The 25,173-nt window shown below is 43.5% G+C and overlaps 1 protein-coding gene across 9 annotated transcripts in view; it reads left to right on the top strand.

Moving 5' to 3' along the window:
* The window catches only part of ABLIM1 (actin binding LIM protein 1), a 319,662-nt gene that overhangs the window by 187,900 nt on the left and 106,589 nt on the right, over nucleotides 1-25,173 (top strand). For all 9 annotated transcript variants that reach the window (XM_049854690.1, XM_049854686.1, XM_049854687.1 and 6 more), the window contains 2 exons: nucleotides 19,267-19,393; nucleotides 21,047-21,140. In XM_049854690.1, coding sequence (XP_049710647.1) covers nucleotides 19,267-19,393; nucleotides 21,047-21,140 — 221 coding nt within the window. The remainder of the gene's footprint in view (nucleotides 1-19,266; nucleotides 19,394-21,046; nucleotides 21,141-25,173) is intronic.

The raw sequence follows: 25,173 nt of genomic DNA, 5'->3' as shown, positions 1-25,173 counted from the left end.
TAGCTATTGTATTTTCTTCTTCAAACACTCACATAGAACTTACTGTGTAACTGCCTTACAAATATTAACTCATTTAATTCTTACCACAACCTTATAGGTATATACTAAGACCACACTCAGGTTTAACGATTTGTTAGAAAAACTCATGGAACTTAGGAAAGTTGTTATACTCAAGGTTATTGTTTATTACAGTGAAAGGATACAGATTAAAACAACGTAGGTAAAAGGCACAGAGGGCAGAGTCTAGGAGAGACTAGGCACAAGCTTCCAGTTGTCCTCTCCCAGTGAAGTGCGCGGACAGTGCTTAAATTCTTCCACCAACCATGTGTGACAGTACATATGGAGTATTGTCAACCATGTACGCTCATCTGGAATCCTTGGTGTCCAGGGATTTTACTCCCAGCAGCTGGTCAAGGACCACACCTTTCTTTGGACACCCCAAACCTACTACACACTAATAATATCACCTTTTCACAGGTGAAGAAATGAAAGGTGCTAGAGGTTAAGTAATTTTCTCAAGGTCCACAGAGAGTAAATAGCAGAATTAGGATTCAAACCCAGGCTGTCTTGCTCTAGATGCCACATTGCTGTCCCTAATATTTCCTTTACAACACAGCTGTCACTCTTATTTTCTCAAAGATGGGGCGCTGAGCCTTGGGGCAATGACCTGACTGATGGATATCTATTTAAGTGTTTTGACTCCAAGGACAGTGCTCTTTCCATATGCCAGAGTTGCCTCTCTATTGTTATCTTGATTTGGCAAGTGGAAACTATCAGGAAATTCCTCATAAACAAACTACTTCCATAAAATGTGAATGCTCCTGAATTAGATAAAACTTGCTGCATCCAGTCTAATGCAATTTCAATTCAATAAGCATAAACATTATGTAAAATGTAGATAATTATAAAACTTACCTAACAAGGTTGTGTGACCATGAATTAAACTGCTTTTACTACTAATAAAAAACAATCAATTGTCTAAGTCTGGCTGATCCATACTTAGAAAAACATTTTTATGGACAGAAGATATTATTTATATCAGAACAGTAAGCATAATCCTCTAAAACTTAATTTCATTCTATTTTCTCTATGTATTTACCAGTAATTTGAGGGACTAGGTTCCCAGGGGCTAAGGAGAGGTATGGGGATGAAGTCTGTGTGTGGCGACCAAGAAGCAAGAAGCACAGGGAATCAGGTTTGGATTGTTTTTTCCTACACAGCCGCTGTCTATTTTAGGCACTTGAGCTGGAGTAGGCTGTTGTCTACAATTGCCTTTTTCATTTCAAAGGGCGGCTGAGTAGTGTCTGACTGCATGTGGGCTGGGCTGATTGATGCAATGAACACCCATGCACAAATACATCCAAAGTCATCTTCCTCTGCTTTCCCCTTCTATGTATAGCATTGTCATTATTTCAGCTGCAATTGAAACTCCTACAGGTATGGGGAAAAAGCTCTACTCAGACCAAATTTAAGTCATTTCAGATAAAGATCATTTTTAAGGGGAAAGAAGAGTTTTCCAATTATTTTGCTTTTCTGTTTGGTGCAATAACTTTTAATAGTGGCAAGAAATTTTTCTTTTCTCTGTGTGATCCCTCTCAAAAAATCATTTGCAGGCTGAGTGAGAATTGTCTGCTGAGGCACGTAATGGGTGGAGTGATGAAGATCTGCCTGGGGTCAGGTTCTGGCTCTGCCGTTTCCTACTTTGTGTGCTGTGGGCAGCCTCTTTACCTCTCTACTGCCCATTTCCTCATCTGTAGAATGGGATGGTACTAGGTACCTACCTTATAGGGTTAAATGAGTAAATGTATTAAAGTACCGTATACTTATAAAACAATAACTTACTCTTCAAGCATTGATTTCTGGACTTCCGTGTAAGACGGTCCCTACTCTACAGGTATCAAAGTCAACTTGATGCCAACTGGTAGTATGGAGCGCCAGAGATGGTACAGAAGTGGATAAGAAGACTAGGATATAACATCGTCATCATCTTCATAACCAGCAAGCATTTATGAACTATCAACTGTTTAAGATAGCATGTCAGAATTGTGCTCTTTGAAAGAACTATCTACATGGGCTCAAACTGACAAGAGCAACTCAAAAGGTTAGATAGGAAGCTTAGAGGGTAGTGAGCTTAGGTTAATGGGGGAGGAACAGTGCTAAAAAGGAGGATGAGAATGTTGCACAACTTGAAGAATGTAATCAATGTCACTGAAAAAAATTGTGCATGTAAAAATTGTTGAATTGGTGTATGTTTTGCTGGGTACACTTTTAACAACAACAACAAAAAAGGATACCATGCCAGAGAGGGAAGGCTGACAAAGAGTGGAAAAAACCTGGGAGGCAAAAACAGATGCAGGTTGCTTCAATCTCTATAGGGTCCTTTGCTTTCATTCTCTGTGTCATTACTCCTTAGTCTTCAGTGTTCCCAGAGTTTATCAGGGTCCTCATGTCAAAATTGCCCATAGGATCCCCTTCCTTTGTAGCATGTGGGGACGAGGTTCTTTGAGAACCTTTCAGTTAAAGTGCGTTGAGTTCTTGTTCTATGAGCTTTGGAAACTGCAGGGTAAGTAGACACGCAGCGGTGCTGGTCAGGGCCCCTACCCTCCATGTTATTTTCACCATGGGGCTGGAGAATCCACACCCCTGTAAGGAGATAACTTGTTTCCTCCTTTTTCTAGTCAAGGACTATATCCATATGATTAAGCTGGGAATATAAAGAAAGACTTTCTCTTTTTTATTGTGCTTTCTGTGAAAGTTTGCAGTTGAAGTTAGTTTCTCATACAAAAATTTATACACACATTGTTTTGTGACCCTAGTTGCTCTCCCTATAATGTGACAGCACTCTTCTCCTTTCTTTCATTTTCTGTGTCCATTTAACCAGCTCCTGTCCCCCTCGGCCTTCTCGTCTCGCCCCCCGACAGGAGCTGCCCATTTAGTCTCATGTATTTACTTGAGCTAAGAAGCATACTCTTCACGAGTATCATTTTATGTCAATAAAGACATTTTTGTGTGTGGAAATTTATATCTGTGGATTTTCACTAATCTGAAGAAATTCACTTACCTGCAAAAGCTTTTATATGAAGGAAGGGGCCATAATTGTCCCACCTGTGATTTCAGCGCTAGAGTAAGGTGAGGGGCTCACCCACCAGAGCCATCAGGGAGCAGGTTTCTCTTTGGGAAGCCCAAAGCAGGGCCCCCTTCATTTGGAGCATTCACAGCAGTGATTTCTGACCCTGCTTCAAATCTGAGAATGTTGGAGTGATTTTGAAGGCTGGTAAAATTCCAGTTCCTGTCAGTTTTCCTTCTTTTCTGGAGTAGGATAACTGCCAGGGAAAGAAACTTTGCCCATTTTGATCTTCTCAGAAGTCATAAAACATTAACCAAAGGTATTTGGGTTGAAGGTGAAGGTTACCAGGGAGGGTAGTTACCTGGAGTGCTAGCACTTCTGTTCAATGCTCATTCAACTTTCCAAGAGCAAGGTCAAATTTTAGTTACTTAACCTATTAAAAGACTTTTTTTTCCTTGTTAAACCATGTTGGAAATAGAAAACTAATCTGCCCAGTGAAATGGTCCCCCCATTGCACCTGGCATCGCTTTGCTGACAGGACAACTGCCTCTCGGTCTTTTCTGAGTCCAGGTCACCTTGCACGCTTCTGTCAGAGTTTTCTTTCAAGAGTGCTCATCTGTTAAAAATGGGAATCCTGCTCTATTTATCTTAGAATTGTTTATTTCTAGCATACAGCTTGGCACATAGTAAGAGCCCAATAAATGTTTGCTGGTTTAAGAATAAGTTAATGGATACATGACTATGACTGTCCAGTGCCTACAGAATAAAGACCACACTCCTTCACTTAGTATTCAAGGCGCTTTAGCAGCTGTCATTAATCCACATTTCTCAAGCATCTACATCATTCCCTCACGTGTCCATAATTCTTTAATGCACTGGCCACCTTGGACTTGTCCATGTTCCCCCAGACCAACATTCTTCCATGTGTCCATGCCATTACTTCTTTTCTAGCCTCTGCCTGGAATCCCTTTCACCCCCAATCACCAGGCACATAACCTGCTTATTCTTTTAGGTCCGAATAGCCTATATGAGTTCATTGTCTTGAGGAAGGGAGGGTGGACACAGATGTAAACAATTAAAATGCAATCGGTTACATATTGATGTTGGTATATGCTGTGACAAATGTGCCATAGTAATTAGTGTAAGATGTTAACAACAGGGGAAGAAGCTGGGGAAAGAGTATATGGGAACTCCCTGCACTATTTTTGTAACTTTTCTGTACGTCTAAAACTATTGTAAAATATTTTTTTAAGCCTTTAAACTTTCCTTGACCTCTTCAGGCAAAACCAGTTAGGTCTTCCTCTTAACTCCCATAGTACTTTGCATATAGCCTCTATTCTAGCACTTAACATATTATTTCATTACATTAAAAACATTTTTTAAATAGCTTGAGATTTATAAAAAAGTTAAAAAAAAAAGTGCAGAGTTCTCATATAACCTTCCCCCAGCTTCGTCCCCTATTGTTAACATCTTACACTGATGACTATGGGGCATTCGTCACAGCATGTACCAACATCAATACGTAACCTATTGCATTTTAATTGTTTACATCTGTGTCCACCTCCCTTCCTCAAGATAATGAACTCTTTGAATATGAGGACCTCCCCTGCTGGCTTTCTCTCTTATACAAGGCCTAGCACATAAAGCCCAAGAAACACTCCGGAAATTGAATAAAAGCCTTCTCTACCTCTGAACGGGACTAATAACAGTCTTCTCATTTGCAGTGGTTTTATTGTGTAATGATAAGTGCTGGGCGTAAAACAATACAAATAGTCCAGAAAAGTATGAAGAAGGAGATAAAAAGCACTGAAATCCCATCACCAAGAGCTCGCCTCTGTTAACATTTTCATGAGCATTCTTCCAGATATGGCTCTGGAGATATGTGAACAATTATGCGTCACTTCTTCACGCTGTGTTTTGTTCACGCATCTTGTTTTCAAAAACTGGTTTTTTTTGAGTGTCACACAAAAGTTCAGAAGTCTTGCGGTTTCTTGGGCCTCTTGGTAGCAGGCCAGCTCACACATGCCCTGGCTGAAGCTGTTACCACATATAGTGCGTACACAGCACTGTTAGGTCTCTCTGTTTCTCTCTCCTGTCAGACTATGAGTCATGGCGGAGAGAGCGCTGTGTGCATCCAAGTGCAGGAACGTTAGTTTAGTGTGTGAATGGGTGGTGTTCCAGGAGAGCCCCGCAGGGAGGAAATCTCAGCTCCCAGGTCTGCAGGGCTGAGTTCTGGCTGCTGCTGCTCGAAGGCCTTTGCTAGGTCCTTAAAAGCACACAGGTACAGCGTGAGTGTACAGGAGGCATGTGTAAACTCACTTTTACTTTCTCATCTCATTTACCAACTTTCCTCTATGCCCCTTATTCAATAAAAAAGGAGAGGAGGTTATTTATTGATAACAGATCAATTTGCTGATGCCAGAATCACGAACTTTTAAGAAAAGGTGGAGGTGTTAGGGAATGAATGTCCCCAACTCTGAGTGATGTTGGAGGGCAGCCACACCTCTGGGCATTTCGGACAGGCGAGCACTGTCCTAGGGGAATCCTGGAAAGACGAACTCTAACTGATGTGACAGTTTCAATATCACTTTTTTTTTTTTAAGTTTTACCTTGTTTCATTTTTTTAATTGTGGTAAATACACATGCAATGAAACATTTGACCTTTCAGCAACCTTGACATGTATAATTCAGTGACATCAAATATGTTCATCCTGCTGTTTAACGATCCCCCTCACCCACTGGTAAATTACACCATCATCCTTAACAGAAGCTCAGTGTCCACTAAGTATCGAGTCTTCCTTTCCCACTTCCTCGTGCCCACGCCAGGTAACCACTAATGAACTTTTGTCTATATTGGGTTTTTACTGGGATTCCAGATATTTAGTATGAGTGGGATCATACAATATTTGTCCTTTTGTAATTGACTTATTTCACTCAGCACAATGTTTTCAAGGTTCATTCATGTCGTAGCATGTATGAGAACTTCATTTCTCTTTATGGCTGAGTAATATTACACTAAGGAGCCCTGGTGACTTGAAGGTTCGGTGCTCAGCTGCTAACCAAAAGCTCGGTGGTTCAAACCCACCAGCCACTCTGGGGAGACAGATGTGGCAGTCTGCTTCCATAAAGATTACAGCCTTGGAAACCCTATGGGGCAGTTCTTTTGTTGTTGTTGTTGGGTGCCATTGAGTCAATTCCAACTCATAGCAACCCTATAGGACAGGGTAGAACTGCCCCACGGTCCTATAGGATCTCTATGAGTTGGAATTGATAGCAATGATTTTTGGGTAATATTATACTATTAGGTATAGGATGGGTGTTGAGACATTCTGGAATTGACATAGTCGCCAGGGATTTGTTACAGAGAGACGAGGTACGTTGCAAAGAGGAACATTACTCTCCAGATATTTCATACCGAGTTTCTAACAATTGCGAATCAGACATAAAGATCCCAGAGCGACACATCCTTTCACTTAACCTGAGCCTGGCTATCGCGGTTGCGGAAAAGGCAGAAAGGCTCTTGCACTATAGGTGGTGGGTACAACTAAGGGGCTAAATTAAAAAGTGCTTTCAGCAGGTGGAATGTTAATGGCATTTTGTTACTTGCTGTTTTAGTTTCGGCAGATCTGCCTCTTACATAATAAGACCCACACCTCCTAATAACTTATTGGAAAAACTCAAATTTTAATACTTAGAGCAGCAGTTGTTCCTCAGTTTAATTTTAATATTTAGGAGCAGTGAAACTTTAGCTCTTCAAAAAGACTTCTTTGTATACCTATACACGTGTATTTATAAGGATTGTCTCTGAAAGGATATTTGAGAATTGCTATTAGGCTGGGAGATAGAGAGGGAAGGACAATTACTTTTACAGTGCGAAATATATATATATATATATTTCACCATGTGTATGTATTACCTTTTTAAAAACAGAGTACATTAAAAATACAGTAATGCCAATTTTATGGAATAAAACTAAAGGCCGAATTCCAGACTGATGTCTCACTATATTCTGCCCTTGTTATGACCTTCAGCTATGCGTGTATTAAATGATGGGTCACGTGATGAAAGAACTGAAACTGACATTCGGCCCCTTCTTTTCTTCTTCCTGACTTTGGAATAGAGTAAATGAACTGACATTTGCTAATGTCCACTGAATCTTGATGACCACTGAATCTTGAGAAGCTGACGTAGAACTCGAGTATGATTTCCTTTTTGGCAAGAGCTAGTATGTGCTGGCGGGGGGTGCAGCCAGTTAAAAATTTTACAGTCTTCAGCAGGTTAAAGTTTACAACTAAATTAGGAAAGTCAGCTCAAGGTGTTAAAGCAAACCTTCTTGGTACAATTTTAAGAGTGGGTTTGCTAAGGGCTATGCCCAAATCTTAAAAGCAGCGGCTGCTAATTTTCTGAACCCTCCCCTGGCAACTACTGGGCAGGTGTCCATGGGTGTTCACAGTGGCATGGGCATCACTAACACCTCAGGTAATTGCAGGTAGCAGCGTTCAGCTGGGGCTCCTATCTTTCTTCCTCTCTTGTTTATTCCCTCTCCCACTCTGGTCATTCTCTTTTTTCGACCCCTGTCCTTCCCCCAAGGAGCCCTGGTGGCACAGTAGTTAAAAGCCTGGCTGCTCACTGGAAGGTTAGTGGTTCGAACCCACCAGTCACCTAGCAGGAGAAAGATGTGGCAGGTCTGCTCCCAGAAAGATTTAGTCTGGGAAACCCTAGGGGCAGTTCTGTTCTGTCCTATAGGGTCTCTTTGAGTTGGAATTGACTTGATGGCAGTGGGTTTGGTTTGGTTTTGGTTTCTTACTCCATTTCTGGTCCTAACTGAAGCAGAAAACATGGGGCACCACTCAGCCTGCTGGTGGAAGTCTCTGCTTTATGGTTTTCCAATCCCTGTCCCCCTGTCAAGAAAAGGGTATCAGCAGTGCTGAGGACACAGGTTTGAGCTTCAGACACATCAGCTCAACCTCTGTCTTCCTGCACAAAGATGTACAACATAATCTCTTTTGGGAGGTGGCTCAGGGATTAAACAACGTTTGCAAGGCCTGTCTGGCTTATATACTGTAAGCAGAAGGGAGAGCTGCCCCAAAGCCCACGGAGAGGTCCTGGGAAAGCCATGTGCTAGGTGAGTGGTCACTTTTCCTACCCTGGGGGAGGCCACATGCTGAGAACGCCTTGCTGGATGAAGGTACAGCCTGAACTTTTCATCCATGAAGGTTGGAAGTCAGCATCCGTTAGGCTGCCACGTGACTGTAGCCTTTGCCAAGAGTACCCCATGATTGGGTAGTACTTGGCTTTGTTTTCATAGCTGCCCATCTTCCTCTTGCTGTAGTAGAGCATTTTTAGTCAAAAGAGAATCCTTTTAATCTCAGGCCAATCCCTGTGATGTTCGCTGGGCAACCACAGGGGACAAACGGAGACCGTAGTGCAGTGAAAGGGCCCAGAAAGCAATAGTCCTCTGGGCTTGTCCTCTACCAGCTGGGATTTGACATTGTTGGTTAGGAATTTTGAAGCTGTGAGTGTACTTACTAGGATGATGGTTTATTCCATACATTTAGTCTTTCCTTTCATTGTAGTTCTAAAAATGTGCATGTGAACACATGCACACACACATAGAGCTCTCTGTGGTAGGTAGGACCTTATCCCTAAAAACTATAAAAAAATAGGAGGTAACAAAATAGTATTAATGTTTTAGGCTAATTTTTTTATTTCCTATCAAAGAATTAATCTCCATTACATTCCTAGGAAACAGATAATGTAATTATTTTTATCCATTTGTTCAAGGAAATGGAAGAGTGGTCATTCAAGAGATTCTTATGCTAGACAGTAAACACTGTCTTTAAGCAGCTATTAAAGCTCTCATCTTCTTATCAGTTTTCAGCATCCCTTCCAAAGTACATGTTCTGCTCCATAAATTTATACTCTCAAATATCGGGTGTACTTACTGTGTATAAGACACCCATACTGTTCACCCTGTTTCAAGTAGGCCACAAGAAATTCAGCCTTTCTAGGCTTGTATCTCTAGGCCCATCACAATTAGTTACCAGGTCCAGTCATGAGCACAGTGGCATGCTTGTGGGCTGTTCAGAGCCACCCTCCAAAGGTAGTTAGCAGAAATTCTGAGTCACTTGATTGTAATGCTTTTGGGGTACGGGGTCTAGGCTGGTGTTGTCCACAACAAATTATCTTCCCGTTTCTTCAGTGCTCACACAATACCTATCAGTATTAGCCAGGACATTCCTGTTTAATAAATTCTTAATCAGTTATTTGAGAGGGAAAGCAAGAACAGAGCTCTTATGAATTTCCTGCTCAGATCCCAGTCTTGACTATGGAACAAAACATGGTCAATACCAGTGAAAGGAGAGGGCTTATTGACCTTGAGAACTCATAATACCCCTAACAGGATCCTGTGGGCACTGCTGTAGGGATTAGAATTGGAAGTTTGAAATTTGTCAGTGGTTTATATTTGTGAAAACTATGACCAAAGTAACTGAAACCCTGTAAGTATATGTGGTCTACACTTTGAAGGGGGAGAAGGATGGGATTTATTGCCAAATATTAGATTATAGGGGACTTAGAAAACGGCTGCTCCTGGGCCTGCCGTCAGCTTTCCTGATGAAGGCTGATAATGTGTTGCTATCATGGCCCATGAAAACATGTTTGTTTTGCAGCATTATTTTCCAAAGACAACAAGAACCTACACTTAAAATAGCTCATCAGAGGCCACTCTGGCTCACAATATTTCCATCATGGCCATGAAGACAGCAAAACAGGCCACTGACCTAAACAGGAACATGAGTGGTTATGGAAAGTCTGGTTCAAGGTCACATATTTAGGGACCACATTAACCTTTCAAAATAATTCTAGGTCGTCCTTAGTGAAGCTGAGCTATAAATCATTTATAGCACTGTGGCCTCCTTTGCCATAGAGTAGGAATACATCACACCTACATGAAAGTTTTGACTCTCCCCACCTAATACCTGCCCTGTGACCTCAGATTGCTTTTCTGGCTGATGACAACATAGAATGTTAGAAGTTAGAGAGCATTTTTTATGTTAACTCTTAAAATGTGCTTGCCCTAACAAATACGCAATTTCACATTGTGTTTTTCCCTCTATCCACCTTTCCTTATGTTGACCCATGGTATTTGCCATGACATGCTAAAAAAGAAAAAGTATGGACTCATTTCAGTGATTTGGTTTAAATGAAAAAAACACACACCTTGGCTGGTCAGTATTTGTCAGTGCATAAATGTGTGGTTTGGGGCCTGATGACATTCACCAACCCAGACAAAGGTGAAGGTCAACATTCAACAATATCGACTTACTAGATTGATATTCTTACCACTACCAAATGATGAGGCCTTTTTGGTCCAGGAAAGGTTTTCAAATGTCCAGATCCTTTATACCTTGAAGATCTGAAAACTGTCGGTTCACTCTTTATCAACAATAACATTCAGAAAGTCTAGATTTTTTTTAATCCATGGGTTGCAAATCCAGCACCTACAGGGGCTGGGCTGGTAACATAGATGCAAGATGTCAATACGTAGCAGTGGATACTTAAGACACTACGGAGGGGGGACCCCTAGCAAACTGGAGAATATGTGTCCCATATCAAGTGGGCAGCCACTACATCCCCCATTCAGGAATCCAAGTGGCAGAGGCCAGTCTGCCACGTGTTGAAGCCTCGTGTTGAAGGCAGTTGGTTAACAGCCTAACAATCTGAACCACACGCAGGTCACTCTTCTCCTGTGTCACTTCTTTCTCTCTATTTTGGGTAGAGCAACTATTCTCTAACGTTATCACACGAGATTACCACTTCACTGCTCTATCACACAAGATAATGGGAGAATCCATGTCCTGTAGGAACAATGGAATGACAAGATAAGACGTCATGAGATTCAGGACCTCAGCTTCACCCAACCCTGGAACTTAAATTTGTTTTCTTCCTCGAAGCTCCTTAGATTGAGTCCTGGCCAGGGATATGTGCCTCTAGTTAACAGCCTCTTTAAAGGACACCACTTGAATATTTTATAGTCTCCAAAGTCTTACTCCACTATCTATTAATAACAAACTAAATCTGAAATGCTTTTCTGTTTCTATTTATTTTTGATCCATGTGGATAGCCATGCGCTTATGTGCTCATCTTCATTTATGAAAAATATTGTTTCTTTCTTCTTTTATAATTTTAAAAAAGTATTTCAGAGAAAGCTTGAATTTCCTAGAAGTTATCTGGGAAACAGTTTCAATACTGAAACTTATTATTTTTTATTCTTAATTTAAAAAATTTACAGTAAGGGAAGGGAATGCCGTGAACTGTTTCTAAATCTTTGCAGTTGTTTTATAATATCACAGTACCTCAAGGAGCCCTGGTGGCACAGTGGTTAAGAGATATGGCAAGCCACGGCTGCTAACCAAAAGGCCGGCAGTTCAAATCTACCAGCTGCTCCTTGAAAATTCTATGGAGCAGTTCACAGTACCTCAGCAAGCATCAATTAGATAAGAAAAGTTGCTCTCTGGTCCCTTTTACAATTTACATTATTTTGGCAATAATTTTCTGGTTATCCTGTCTTTATCCTCAAGTCAATATCTCATGTTCTGCTTTTATCCTGGCTGTTTTTTGTTTGTTTGTTTTTCTTAACTCCCATTTACAGTGGAATAGCCAGGGAAACAAATCCATGTTTGGGATTTAAAGCCCTAAGAAGCCCTGTAGGCTCCAAAAGCCCAGGTTCATGTGTACTGGAAGAGAAAACAGGCTTAGCAGTCTGACTGAGTGCTGTTTAGCTGTGCAGCTTTGGGCAAAACCCAGACCCACTGTGGGCCCTAGTATCCTCAGTGTAAAATGAAGCAAGTACATCAGGTGGTCTTCAGGATCACTCTGGCTCTAAAATGTTCTCTGCTCTGTAAAATGTGTGTAATCTCTGTCCTCCCAGTCCAGTGGGGAGCTGTAAGGGCGGCACAAGATAGCAGATGTTAAGACCTTTCAAAAGTTAAAAGCTGGGTAACATAAGATGTTAATATTACGATGGTTATGAAACCAGAGAAACCAAAATGCTTTCCCCAGATGCTGACCGTGGACCTTTTTTTTTTAAAGGAGAAGAGTGACATGTAGGTGGTGTTGGATTGTTGCAGATGTGAGGCTACTCAGAGACTTTGAGTGTTTACTGTGTGCTTGGCACTCTGCTTAGTGATGATGCATATTCGTTCTAATCCTCACAACTACCCTGGAACCTACCCATTCACAGATGAAGGAACTGAAGCCCAGTGGTTACCTAGCTTGTCCAGGGTCCCTCAGTTCAGGGGCCAAGCTGGAGTTTGACTCCAGATCTCTTTGACTCCTAAGTCCTTAACCACTGGGAGTTGTCCAGTTGGTTAATTGAATGGGATAAAACACATGGGGGCAAAAAAGCCTTATTTATTTATTTATCTACTTATTTATTTTTCCTCTTGCTGCTTTTATTATCATATATCAGAGACCTGTTTCCCATCCCTTAAGACTATCTTAGGCAGATCCCATAGCTTTCTGGTCACTTTCGGCTCTTAAAAAGTAGTCCAGTTTAAAATTCCAAAGCTGCCCGCGTATTCCCAGCTCAGGCCCCACCCAACCTGGAGGCCCACAGCGAGGAAGGGGGCACACCCTCTTCTTTACCTCCTTCCTGGCCTGCCTGTGGCTCCTTTGGGCTCTGGCCAGGGGAGGAGGACAAGAGGTAAAGGGGTGTTATAACACTGGCACATCATGCTTCTTTTTTGGCTAATCCTAGCTGATGACAATTTTTGGGGGCCCCATTATGAGTTCCTTGACAAAGGCATGCAAGTTCTGGCTAACCTCTTGTGACCAGCCCACCCCCCACTTTCCCAGGCTTTGCTCCTGCCTTCTCATGGTCTCCTCATAGCCTCTTGCCAGTCCGGCCCCCTTCCGTCAGCAGGCAGCTTTCTCAGGTGGGCTCACTCAAGATGCTTGGGCCTCGGTACCATCCACAAGCCATTTGTGCATCCCCATGCTGCTCCCACTTCCGCCTTCAAGGGCAGTTTCCAAGCTGGAGGTCACACAGGTAATTTGTCAAGAGCTCTTCCATTGAGTTTCTCTTGGGTCTCATGGCAGGACTAGGGCCTGAGCTTCCCAACCCGGTAAACATCCGGGCTGGTCTCCCTTTCTTGCAGGGTCCTCTAAACAGTCTCACGGCAGAGGGTAGGGAAACACCACCCCAGCTGTGTGCACAGCTTCCTGCTGATTCTCTTCTGTACTTTTCTGTTCTGTATCTGGAGGTAGGTGAACAATAGGGGTCCATAGTCATTAGACAGATTCTACTGTCTTTAGGAAGTCTAGTGTGCTTCTTGGGAAAATGGATACTTATCACTATTCTCCTCAACTCTGAAACCTTGGCCAAAAATTCCTCGTAAGGAAAAGTCCTATTCTGTATTCTGGAAGCTTGGCTCTTACGTGAGTAGCTGCTCTGAATGATATATAACCAGAAACTAATTGCCATGGTGTCGGCTCCAACTTATGGTGACCCCATGTATGTCAGGGTACACCTGTGCTCCACAGGGTTTTCAATGGCTGATTTTTCAGAAGTAGATCACCAGGCCTTTCTTCCAAGGCACCTCTGGGTGGACTTGAACCTCCATTCTTTCTGTCTTAACCATTTGCACCACCCAGGGATTCTGAATAGTAGCTACCACCATCATTAGTGTAGGCCTGGAAGGTTGGGATGAATGGAATTTTGTTACCACAGAGTTCAGAAAGGCCTTCTCTTTTCTATAGCTCCATGTTTTCAGCCTTCTTTTTCCAAAAGAAATCTTCACAGAGTATGACATTTTTGGCCCTTCCTTTTCTCAAAAGGGAAATTCCAGGCAGGCAGAAATAGTTCTTAAGGAGCATATAGGTATCCGGGCTGACAGGACCATAAGTGTTGTCCAAGCAATGACATCAGCCTAAACTAGAGAACACCAGTTTCCTTCCCAAGACCACATGTCCCATTCTTCAGCTTAAATACCTTTGAAGCCCAGGTGTCCATACCCCTGTGCCAAAAAAAAAAAAAAGGCAATATATTAAATGAGGCAGGATTCCTATTCTCAAGGATATTCATTGCCTCTGAACAAAATTATATAAATACGGAACCAGGTGTGTTCTTGGATGTTAGTTTAACTTGGACATGAGTAGCCAAATCCCAGTCTTTCTGTTGGCTTGGGGGAAGGGTTTAAGGGTTTTTTGTTTGTTTATCTTTTCACACTTGGTCACTATTTTTCCTTGGTAGAATTTTGGCAAGCTGCTAGTGGGTTTATTTCCTTGATGCTGCTCCGTATTCACCTATTTCTGACTTTGACACTAATTCCAGTGGCGATCACCAGCTTTCTATATTTATCAGCAGCTGCTTCAGTGATGTGGAAACAATTTTCTCAACAGCTGAAAAACATGAAGATAGAGAGTAGGACGTTTTGTTCTTTATCAAAGAGCTCAGTTAGAGGGAGCCTGGGAAGAGAAACAATCCAGCCTGAATATTCTCTCTCCACATCTTTTCCAGCATGATGTAAGGCTTAAGTGAAGAATATGGTTTTGTCTAGAGATTAATGGTAGGCTCTGTGGAATAGACTAGAATATTATGGGTCAGCTGATGTGGGCCAGTATTCCATTTTCTAGGAGGTAGTCTTGTTGATTGGCTTAATTTATGTCTTAAGGGTTGAGATGAAGGAGACCCAACTCCAGTGTCTACTTCCAGCCTAACTTTACCAGCTCGTTGGCTTTCGATGTTCAGCATTTGGTGGGTCACTTGCCTTCTTTGAGAAAGATGATCAAAATCAGTTACAGAGCATCCCCCCTCCATGGGGCATTGTGCAGGGCGCTGAGGATCAGAGAGGTATAAGACCACCTATGGTATCAGAAGGAAACCCTGATGGTGTAGAGGCTAAAAGTTCGACTGCTAACCAAAAGGTCGGCAGTTTGAATCCACCAGGCGCTTCTTAGAAATTCTCTCTATGGGGCAGCTCTACTGTGTCCTGTAGGATAACTATGAGTCGGAATCAACTCAACGGCAATGGTTTTTTTATGGCATCAGAGGCCTTCTAGACTGCAGGGCAGTTGACTGGGAGGATTGTGAAGACTAGCTGGTACCACGTTTATAAAGCCTTCGTCACATAGTGCCTGGTTCATAGAAAGCCCTCAGTGCAAAATGATCATGTTGGTACTTACTGTTCTTAAATTCTAGGGTCTTTTATAGCTTTGAAATGTCTGAGCACTAAGGCACTTGTAAAGAGAACAAGACTTAGAGTCAAGAAATCTGTTTTCTCGTCCCAGCTCTGCCCCTAACCAAGGAAGAGAGGGACTGTGCTGTTGCTGTTGTTAGGTGCCATCGAGTTGGTTCCGACTCAATGCCACCCTGTGTATCACAGAACGAAACACTGCCCAGTCCTGTGCCATCCGTACGATCGTTGTTATGCTTGAGCCCATTGTTGCAGCCACTGTGTCAAGCATTCCAAGTGTTCTGGAAAGCACTTCATAATGCACCATCTCTTCTCTTCCTAGGAAGTAGCTGTTATTAGCATTTCACAGATGAGGAAATAAGGGTTCAGAGAGAGTAACTTGTCCCAGTCTTCCCCGCTCCAACAATCCCCGCACCATCCACCTCCCTAGATTACTGCTCTTCTAGCAGGGAGACCTGGAGTAACTCCTCCTGCCTCCCTGAGCCCACTAGCCTCCATTTATAGAGTTGAAAAGCCACCTCTAAAGCTTATCTCCTGCTTTAAAAAGTCTATCGCCCAGCATCTTCCTTCTTATTCTAAGTCTTTGCTGCCACCTAGTGGGAGTTATCTAAGCAGAAAGAAAAGTTTCAGTTCAATTTAGATTGGAAACTTGTCACTTCATTTTAGTCCATCCCATGAATGTACCCTTTAAAAACCGTATTTCTTAGTAAGTATCATGGTCTTCTATTTTTATCTTTATATCTACCAGATGTGAGGTCCCCGTAAGAGTTTTGATGAGATGTTGGGATACATATAAGCCAAACCAAACCTATTGCCATCGAGTTGATTCCAACTCATGGCGACCCTACAGGACAGAGTAGAACTGCCTCATAGAGTTTGCAAGGAGCACCTGGTGGATTCGAACTGCCAACCTTTTGGTTAGCGGCCATAGCTCTTAACCACTGTACCACCAGGGTTTCCTGGGATACATATAGACCCCAGCTTTTACAAAAATGTTTCATTTTACACAACAGAGAACCCCTGAGGGAGCAGGAGAACAGTGGGATGCAGACCCCAAATTCTCATAAAAAGACCAGTCTTAAATGGTCTGATCAAGACTAGAAGGACCCCGGTGATCATGGCCCCCAGACCTTCTGTTGGCCCAGGACAGGAACCATCCCCAAAGCCAACTCTTCAGACATGGATTGGACTGGGCAATGGGTTGGAGAGGGATGCTGGTGAGGAGTGAGCTTCTTGGTTCAGGTGGACACTTGAGACAATGTTGACATCTCCTGCCTGAAGGGGAGATGGGAGGGTAGAGGGAGCTAGAAGCTGGCAAAATGGACACAGAAAGAGAGAGTGGAAGGAGAGAGCAGGCTGTCTCATGGCGGGGGAGAGTAATTGGGAATATGTAGCAAGGTGTATATGCGTTTTTATGTGAGGGACTGACTTGATTTGTAAACTTTCACTTAAAGCACAATAAAAGTTACTTTAAAAAAAAGTTCCATTTTTGTGACCATATAATGACAGACTCAGTATAATGGGCTATACTTTAAGAACTCCTAATCTGTGATAGTACTTATAAAGCAGATATAATTTTTTAAACTTTATATTTTTTCTGTTTACTCAAATTATCTGAAAAAATTTTCTTTACATTCTCATGGTATAAAAAAAAAAGGAGAGAACATCGAAAGAGCAGAGAAGGATATGAAGTAAAAAGTAAAGTCTTCTCCACAAAGGGAACCACTGCTTAAGAATTTCCTGTGTTTTCCAGAAACGTTCTTTTCATATATAAGCATGTGTGCGAACACATGCATACCCTTTTCTTTACTACTTTTCTATAAATGGACATATGCTGTGCATACCACTCTACAGCTTGTTTTTAAACTTAATTTATTTTGGATATATTTCCTTGTCCATCCACAAATCTGCCTCATTCTTTTTAGCAGGACCTACTATTCCATTGTTATCTATGTTGTTGTTGTGTTGTGTGCCATCAAGGTGATTCCGACTCATAGCAAGCCTGTAGGACAGAGTGGAGCTGCCCCATAGGATTTCCTAGGCTGTCATCTGTACTGGATCAGACCTCCAGGTCTTTCTCCCCCTGAGCAGCTGGTGGGTTCAAATCACCGACCTCTCGATTAGTAGCTGAGTGCTTAATCACTGTGCCACCAGGCCTCCTTATTATCATCTAAATGCTAATTTAATTAGTCCCTCATCATGTCCATATAGGCTATTTTCAGTTTTTTTGGCACTACAAAAATGCTGCAGGGCCTATACTCGTGTATTTCTCTATATTCTTTAGCAAATTTACTTGTAGAATAAAATCTTAGACATGAAATTGTTGGGTCTAAAGGTATGTTAATGGCCATTGACTAAAGGCCATCAGAAACACATCTGTAGTCCACAGAAAAGGCTAGGTTTACTTAGCTAGCCACAGCGAGGGAGGAAACACGCCAGAGGATCCTGGATCCTCTCTGTAGGAGGGAGTTCCAAGGGCCACTTAGAGGATGTGGCCTTGTGCTAGCTAATTTAAGGAGGATTCAAAGAAGCAGGAGCAGTTCTGGGTTGGATGTTGTCTAGAAGCAAGAGCAAGTCTGTGGTGGGGGATCTTGTGTTTTTCTAGAAGGAAAGAGAATTAAAGTTGGGCTGTAAGTCGACTCAATGGCACACAACAACAATGTCATTGGTAAAGGAGCAGCGGCCACAGATGTGGCCAGAAGAGGGGAGTGTTTAACCGCTTTTGTGTGCCAACTGGCCTTGTCTCTGTCTTACTCCAAACGTGGCCAAGATGGCCTTGTCCAGGCATTGCTTTGTTCTGTGAATCTATTTTATGGTCACCTGGGAACATGGTGGGCTACTTGCCTGCAGCACTTTTACTTTCTCAGGTACATTGATATTAAATGTTTGTAAATATTGAATTGCTTTCCAAAAAATTATACTGATTTACATTCTTCAGAGTTCTTTTAAATACTCAACTTCCCTAATGCAAGAAAGTATTTCATAATCAGAATAACCATAATAATAATGACAATTATAATAACTGTAAATGTTTACGAAACCACTTCCTGTGTGCCAACCACTGTCCAAAGTCCGTCTTTTCATGGAATGTTCATTGGGAGGTTTGAGATAGATACTAATAATGTCCCCATTTTCATAGGAGGAAACCAGAAAGGGGGAGTAACTTGCCTGGGTTGAGTGGCTGACTGATGAGGAGTGGAGCTGAGATTCAGGAGCGGCGTTCTAATTCCAGAGCCCACAGTCTTTACTGTTAAGACATACTTTCTCCTGTATTTGATTTATAGGAATTTGCCAAGAAGAATTTAAAGCTAAAGCATGAGGGGTCATTTAGTTAATCTTCGAACGGGTGGTTTAGGTTGATAAGGAAGTAGAGTCAGTCCCATTTACAGAAATGAGATTTATGGGCAGTGTTTCCAGAACTGCATATATAGTGTTAAGTGAGGCCTCCAGCGTGAGGTACTTCACTGTTCACCTGTGCCATCAATGAATAAAGGTCTGTGTGAGCTTTTTTAAAATCACAGCCAGGACACTGTGATTTAATATTCTCTGGGTCAGCTAGAGCTCAAAAAAACAAAAAAAACCCAGAAAACTCAAACCCATTGCCATTAAGTCATGGTGATCCCACGCGTTATAGAGTAGAACTGCTCCATAGAGTTTTCTCGGCTGTAATCTTCACAGAAGCAGATTGTCAGGCCTTTCTTCCGTGGTACTGCTGGGTGGGTTCGAAGCTCAGAATGTGTTTAAATAACCAGCAAGGAAATAAATAGATAAAGGACATCCAGTGCCCTGGGATCCACTGAAGTCCCTGCTGTGTGAGGATGGGGCCTGGGAGACTTTGCTGGGAAGGATTTTGTGCAGGTGAAGAACCGAGCAGGAAATGATGCTTAAGTAGGTAATTATGGAGCAGGTGATGGGTGCACACTGGGGCTCAGAGTTGGTCTTTGTGCCTGGACTTAGTGAGGCAAATGTGTAGTAACTCTACTGGCTGCTCCTCTTTTCCAGATTGTGCGGGCTGCGGACGAGACATCAAGAACGGGCAGGCGCTGCTGGCGCTGGATAAGCAGTGGCACCTGGGGTGCTTTAAATGCAAGTCCTGCGGGAAGGTCCTCACCGGCGAGTACATCAGCAAGTAAGAAACAGCGGCTGGGTGTGCAACCCTCTAAGGCCCTGCTCTCGGGGACCCCACCCCATGGCCATCACACATGCTGAGACTCGCTTGCTTCCCACAATCAGTATGAATTTTTGGCTATAAAACTTTCGAGAAGAATTTTATTCTCCTGCTTTTGAAAGACTGTGGCCATTGTGTATTTAATGAAATCTTCACAGTTGCCTAATTTAATAATTGGAGTCCTTGGGTGGTGGAAACAGTTAATGGCTTGGCTGGTAATCCAAAGGTTGGCAGCTTGAGTCCACTCAGAGGCTCCTTGGAAGAAAATCCTGGCGATCTTCTTCCAAAAAGTCAGCCATCGCAAACCCTATGGAGTATAATTCCAGCCTGATACACATTGGGTTACCATGAGTCAGAACTGACTTGATGGCAACTGGAACTGGTAATTTAACAATTAATGATATTGATGTAATGTTACGTTATATTTTGTAGCCAATTAAGCATTTAATAATTTTAATTTTGCTACATTTTCCCCTATTTTGAAGCTAGTAAACCTTTTTCCCAATCTTCAACCGTATTTATAGACCCCCTAAAACACACTGGGCCTGCGTGACCAATGAACAAAATGGCCTGCCAGGGAATAGGTTCAAATTCACATCAGATATCCTTTGTGGATAATAGCTACGGTGGTGGTCCAGTGAAGTTTTTTAAAAATGTATCCCGGAGACACTAGTTACAGTGGCTACCTTTTGGGTTGGGGAGGAAGAGTGAACCTGGGGATCAGGTGGAGAATGAGGGAGAATTTTCTGTTGCATACCTTTTTATGCTTTAAAAAGTTCTCCAACCAGGCAAATATATCACCTATTCAAAAAAAATTAAATGAATTTAATTTTAAAATATAGCGAAATGAACAAAAAAAAGTAGTGTGGGTCCCACCCCCTAGAAAATCTAATTCCATAGGTCCAGGGGAAAACTGAAACACCTGTATTAGAAATGAAAGGAAACTCAGAGGTGACTCTGAGGCAGAGCTAAAGTCAGAAGAAATGACCAGCTTCTAAACTAACATCGAAGGCTTTGCGGTACTAGGTAACTTGCTGTCTAGAGTGGTACTTTTTAACTTTTCTACACGATGGGCACACGTAACAAAGGATGAAGTTTATGCTGCACTTTGAGGTAAATGGAGGAAGTTGCTTGAGGCGGGAAGAGAAGGCCTAGGCCCCTCAGGCCTCATAAGGCCTGAGAAGATGGGTGTCTCAACACTGTTGGGATGCCCTGATCTGCTGTGTGAGCTCACAGAGACAGCGCGTGGGGAGAAGGAAATGTTTGGGCCTCCTCACAGGTGGGCGAACATTTTGACCCTGTCCAGAGTCCATCTGGGCTGGTCATGAAAGAGAACAATGCAAGGTTTCTGCTAGTGAGGTCAAAGCAGCAACGGGAATCGTGGAGATTCAGCCATTATGTCTGTGTGGCCCGGCGAACCAAGCACTCCCTCTAGATCGTCTGGTTTCATGGGTTTTGATCACGTCTGACCGTATCACCAGGCATGTTAATGCTGGACAGGAGGGACATACATTTTACTACCATTTCTTGGAACAGACTCAGAGAAGTGTGGGTTCTGTGTCTTCCCACTCGCGGCCTCTCCTTTCAGGAGCTGAATGCGCTTTTATCTTGCAGGGATGGTGCTCCGTACTGCGAGAAGGACTATCAGGGGCTCTTTGGGGTGAAATGTGAAGCTTGTCACCAGTTCATCACGGGGAAAGTCCTGGAGGTAAGTGATAGATGGGCGCCCCTCAAAGCCACTGCAGTTTTTCTCAGAGGCCCTCAGGAACACACCAGAGCCTCTTTTCCCATCTCTTCCATCCCTTTTCCACCAGAGGAGGAAAGAAAGTGTTTGCACATGTCTGATGTCTTAGAGAATGGGTGTGTTGTACTGCCCTTACAGGCAATGTCTGCCAAATGCTTGTGTGGAAACTGGAATGAAGGAGAATGTCTGGTATGTGTATAGGTAGGTGTGTGGGGATGTGTGTACAGGTATGCAGGGTGTAGGTATGTGTGTGTGTGTGGGTATGTGTGCACACGTGTAAGTGTGTGCATGTGCATGTATAGTCTCAAGGAGCAGAGGCTCAGAATCGAGGCTGAGAAAAGAAGGGGTGGGTGAGAGGTAAAGACATAGACTTCCCTACCCTTAGAAAACCACATCCTGTGTGATCGAGAAGAGCCTGTGGCCCAGGCCAAGCCTGTGAAGTTGAGGTGTAACTGCCTCGAGCCAGAGAACTTTGTTCCTGCTTCTTCAGCAGCTGCCCCACCAGCTTCTGCCCCTGGGCTGAGCTGAGTTACTTTTGAGTTGGAGGCCCCTCACATGAAATTATGGGGCCAGAGTTCAGAGGGACTCACTGCCCCCTTATCACAGGCCTGCGGGGTGTTAACCAATTCTGACTGGAAAAGTAAACATTGCCAACAACCACGTCCCACATTGCAGGGTGGAGAACGTGTGCAAAGAGAGGTGGGTCCGGGAACCCGGCAGCTGGGACTGGGACTGGTTGTGCAGCTTGTTACTTCATTTCCATCAGACACTGGGAATCCGTGCAAACACGCCCAAACTTCCCCAAAGGGCATGGTTCAGAAACACAGTACATAAATCCTAGATTCCCACCGAGGCACTTCTGGGCTGCTCTCTCTTTCGTGGGATTTCACAGTAAAGGTTCCCCTTAGACCCGCTGGTCCCAGAGCAGGCTCTGCAATGCCTTTCTTCCATGATACACAGAGGGGCCACCTCTGGTAGGAAAATGCAGCAACTTGCAGTTGAGAGATGCAGGAAGACTTGTTCTCAAAGGCAGCTGACTCTTGGCCAGGGGAAGCTGTCCTAGGAAGAGAGAACAGCACCTGCTGAGGCTCGGAGGTGGGGACAAGCACAGAATAGGCAAGAAACAAACCAAAAGTCCAGGGGGCAGGAGCATGGGGTGGGAGAGATGATGCCAGCGAAGCGGGGAAGGCCAGAGTGCAAAGGCCTTGAAAGTCACCTTTAGGAGTGTGGTCTTTGCCCCAGGAGTGGTGGGGAGCCAGTGAACTGATGTAGCTGGAGTGTAATGTGATTGGATCGGATTGCTGCATAAAGAATGGATAGAGGGGAGACTGAGGATAGGGAGGCCAGTTAGGAGACTACAACAGAAGTCTGGGCACAAAACAGTGGTGGCACCAGCTGGCACAAAACCTGAGAAGTGGACCCCCACCCTCCACACACACAGGTCAGGGTGGAGGTGTTTTCGTGGTCTTTCCAATAAAGCTTTCATGGTCAGCCCTAGTATACTTCAGCTCTAGGGTTTTGGTCCAGGAGAAGCACCTGCCAGGAAGGCTGTTAGAGAGGATGGGTGTGACCCATCCAAAAGGCACTTTGAAGTCCAAGTGGCCATGTCCTAGCACTCAGAATGCATGGCTGGGGTGCCCTGCCTCTCCCCTGAATGAGCCTGTCATGCCTCCCAAGACCCTGGACGGCTCCTCTCAGGGGGAACCCTGAATGGGACCCAGCAGCATTTCCCTTGAGGTTCCCAAGTTTGATCTGCTATGTAGGGCAGAAATAAACCTGTTGAGTTGGGAGCAATGGGGAAATTTCATTTTGCAAAAAATTAAAAACACTGGAACCATCTCCTAGATGTTCAGCTGTAGGAAGAGAGGTGAGAAGATATGGAACACAGTCCCCAATCAAAAAGGCATGATTGAAGCAACTGTCTCCTGGTCCGCACATGGAACTGCATTCCCCAGAAAGTGCTGGCGAGGAAAAGGGCTAGGGTGGGGGTGTGTGTCTTGATTACTTTCAGATTTAGTTCAACAGCTGTGGAAAGTAATATCTAAAATAAAGCTAGGTCCAAGAACGTGCCTTTTTGAAGAAATATCTGCCTACCCTCTTTTCTTCCCTCAAGGCCCAGGTACTTCATTGTTCACTGTGTCTTGTAAAGGCCTCTTACCAAATTACCTTCAGGTTTCAGGGAAAGCTGTTTTGTAAGGGTTAAGGCTTGGATGCTTTCCATAGACTGCTTTCAGAGCTGGGAGGTTTGGGAGTAGTTTGTACCAAGTTCAGCCTTAGAGTCAGGATCCGCCCAGCTGGCTTGTTGTCCCTCCCAGATGGGTGTGTGATCTAGAAGAATGAGTCCTGCTTGGTTATCACCCTGACATATGACAGCTCCTGAGTCAGTCTGGCTTGGCTACAATATAACACAGGGCTGATCTCCACAGTCTACCCGCCTCCGCCCTTCCTTCTCTGAGCCCATTGCTGGCAACACACTGGGATTGCGGGTGTGTTGTAAATTCTGTGATCCCTGATTTGTATTCTGATTGAGTTTGTCCCAAGTAGTTATTGCAAAGGTGCCTGTTCAGCAGGTCAGAACAGGGCAGTAATAGAAGCTCCAACGTGAACGTCAGAAGATACTGTAAACCCAGCAAATGGTGCAGGTGCCATTAGTGGAAGCTAAAGCTCTGGAGTGGCTTTTATTTGACACACTAAGCAGCGCCCAAAGAGCTTTGGTGGTGCAGTGATTAAAGCCCTCAGCTGCTAACCAAAAGGGAAGCCAGCAGACACCTACCTGAGCAAGCTTTGAGGAGGAGAAAGGGCACTGGACAGTGATGAGAAACTCCAGGCTCAGCTGTGGCAGGAACCCCTGAGTAACTTTGAGCAGGTCATTCAGGCTCTTGGGTCTTGTCTTCATTTCACAGGTAAAGGGACTGGTACATGACCTCTGAGGCTCCATCCTGCTCTAAATGCACCATCTCTGTGTTATTCCTTCGTAGTTATCTATTCTATGCAACATCGCATCAGCTTGAGTGAGGGGGCGGGACAGGGCCTGAGAACCAAGCAGTTTAATGAGAAGGCGTTCTGGGTGATTAGGGAATCGTGGATCCACTCTTGGCTGTAGAACTCAGCAGCAGTGTGACCTTAGGCAAGCCTCTCAACTCTTTCGAGCCTCAAGTTTTCTTTTCTTTATTGAAAGCATTATAATATATACAGATTGTTGTGTATTTTTCTACTAAAAATAAAATAATAAGAAAAATGTAAAAAATATATTAATATATATATGTACAGTAGTCAGTCCTCATTATTCATGGATGGTATTTGTGAATTCCCCAACTCACTAACGTTTATTTGTAACTTGAGAACCAGCACTTGCCGTGCTCTTGGAGCCTGTGCAGAGCAGGGAGAATTTGAGTAGCCCAACGTGCGTGGTCCCAGCTAAGGTCAGATAGGTGACACTCTGCCTTCTACTTTCAGCTCTCATGGTATAAGTGTCCTTTTTATGGTCTATTTAGCCACTCAGTTTTTCACATTTTTGTGCTTTTTTTTTTTTTTTCTCGGTGATTTTACTATTTAAAATGGCCCCATGCTTAGTGCTGAAGTGCTGTCCAGTGTTCCTGAGCACAAGGCTGTGATGTGCCTTATGGGGAAAACACATATGTTAGATACACTTCATTCAGGCATGAGTTACAGTGCTGTCGTAGCCCGACACCAACGATGGAACTCTTGCCACGTGTTCAATGTTAATGAATCACAACGTATATTAAATAAGGTGTCTTTAAACAGAAACACAGAAGACAAGGTTATGTATTGATCAGTTGAAAGTGTTGTGACCAGAGGCTCACAGGAGCCTAACCCCGTGTTTCCCCTAGGAGCAATGGCTCAGTATTCACTCATTTGGTGTTTGTGGCGATTTACAGATCATAACGACCATGAATAACAATTTATGTAAAACCCAAGTGTTGGACTGCCTGATTCCTAAAGTCCCTTTGGCTCTGATGACCTGAGTTCTGCGGCT

This window comes from Elephas maximus, chromosome 16, assembly GCF_024166365.1.
Source record: "Elephas maximus indicus isolate mEleMax1 chromosome 16, mEleMax1 primary haplotype, whole genome shotgun sequence".
NCBI lineage: Eukaryota > Metazoa > Chordata > Mammalia > Proboscidea > Elephantidae > Elephas > Elephas maximus.
This window is presented reverse-complemented; position numbering and strand designations above follow the sequence as displayed.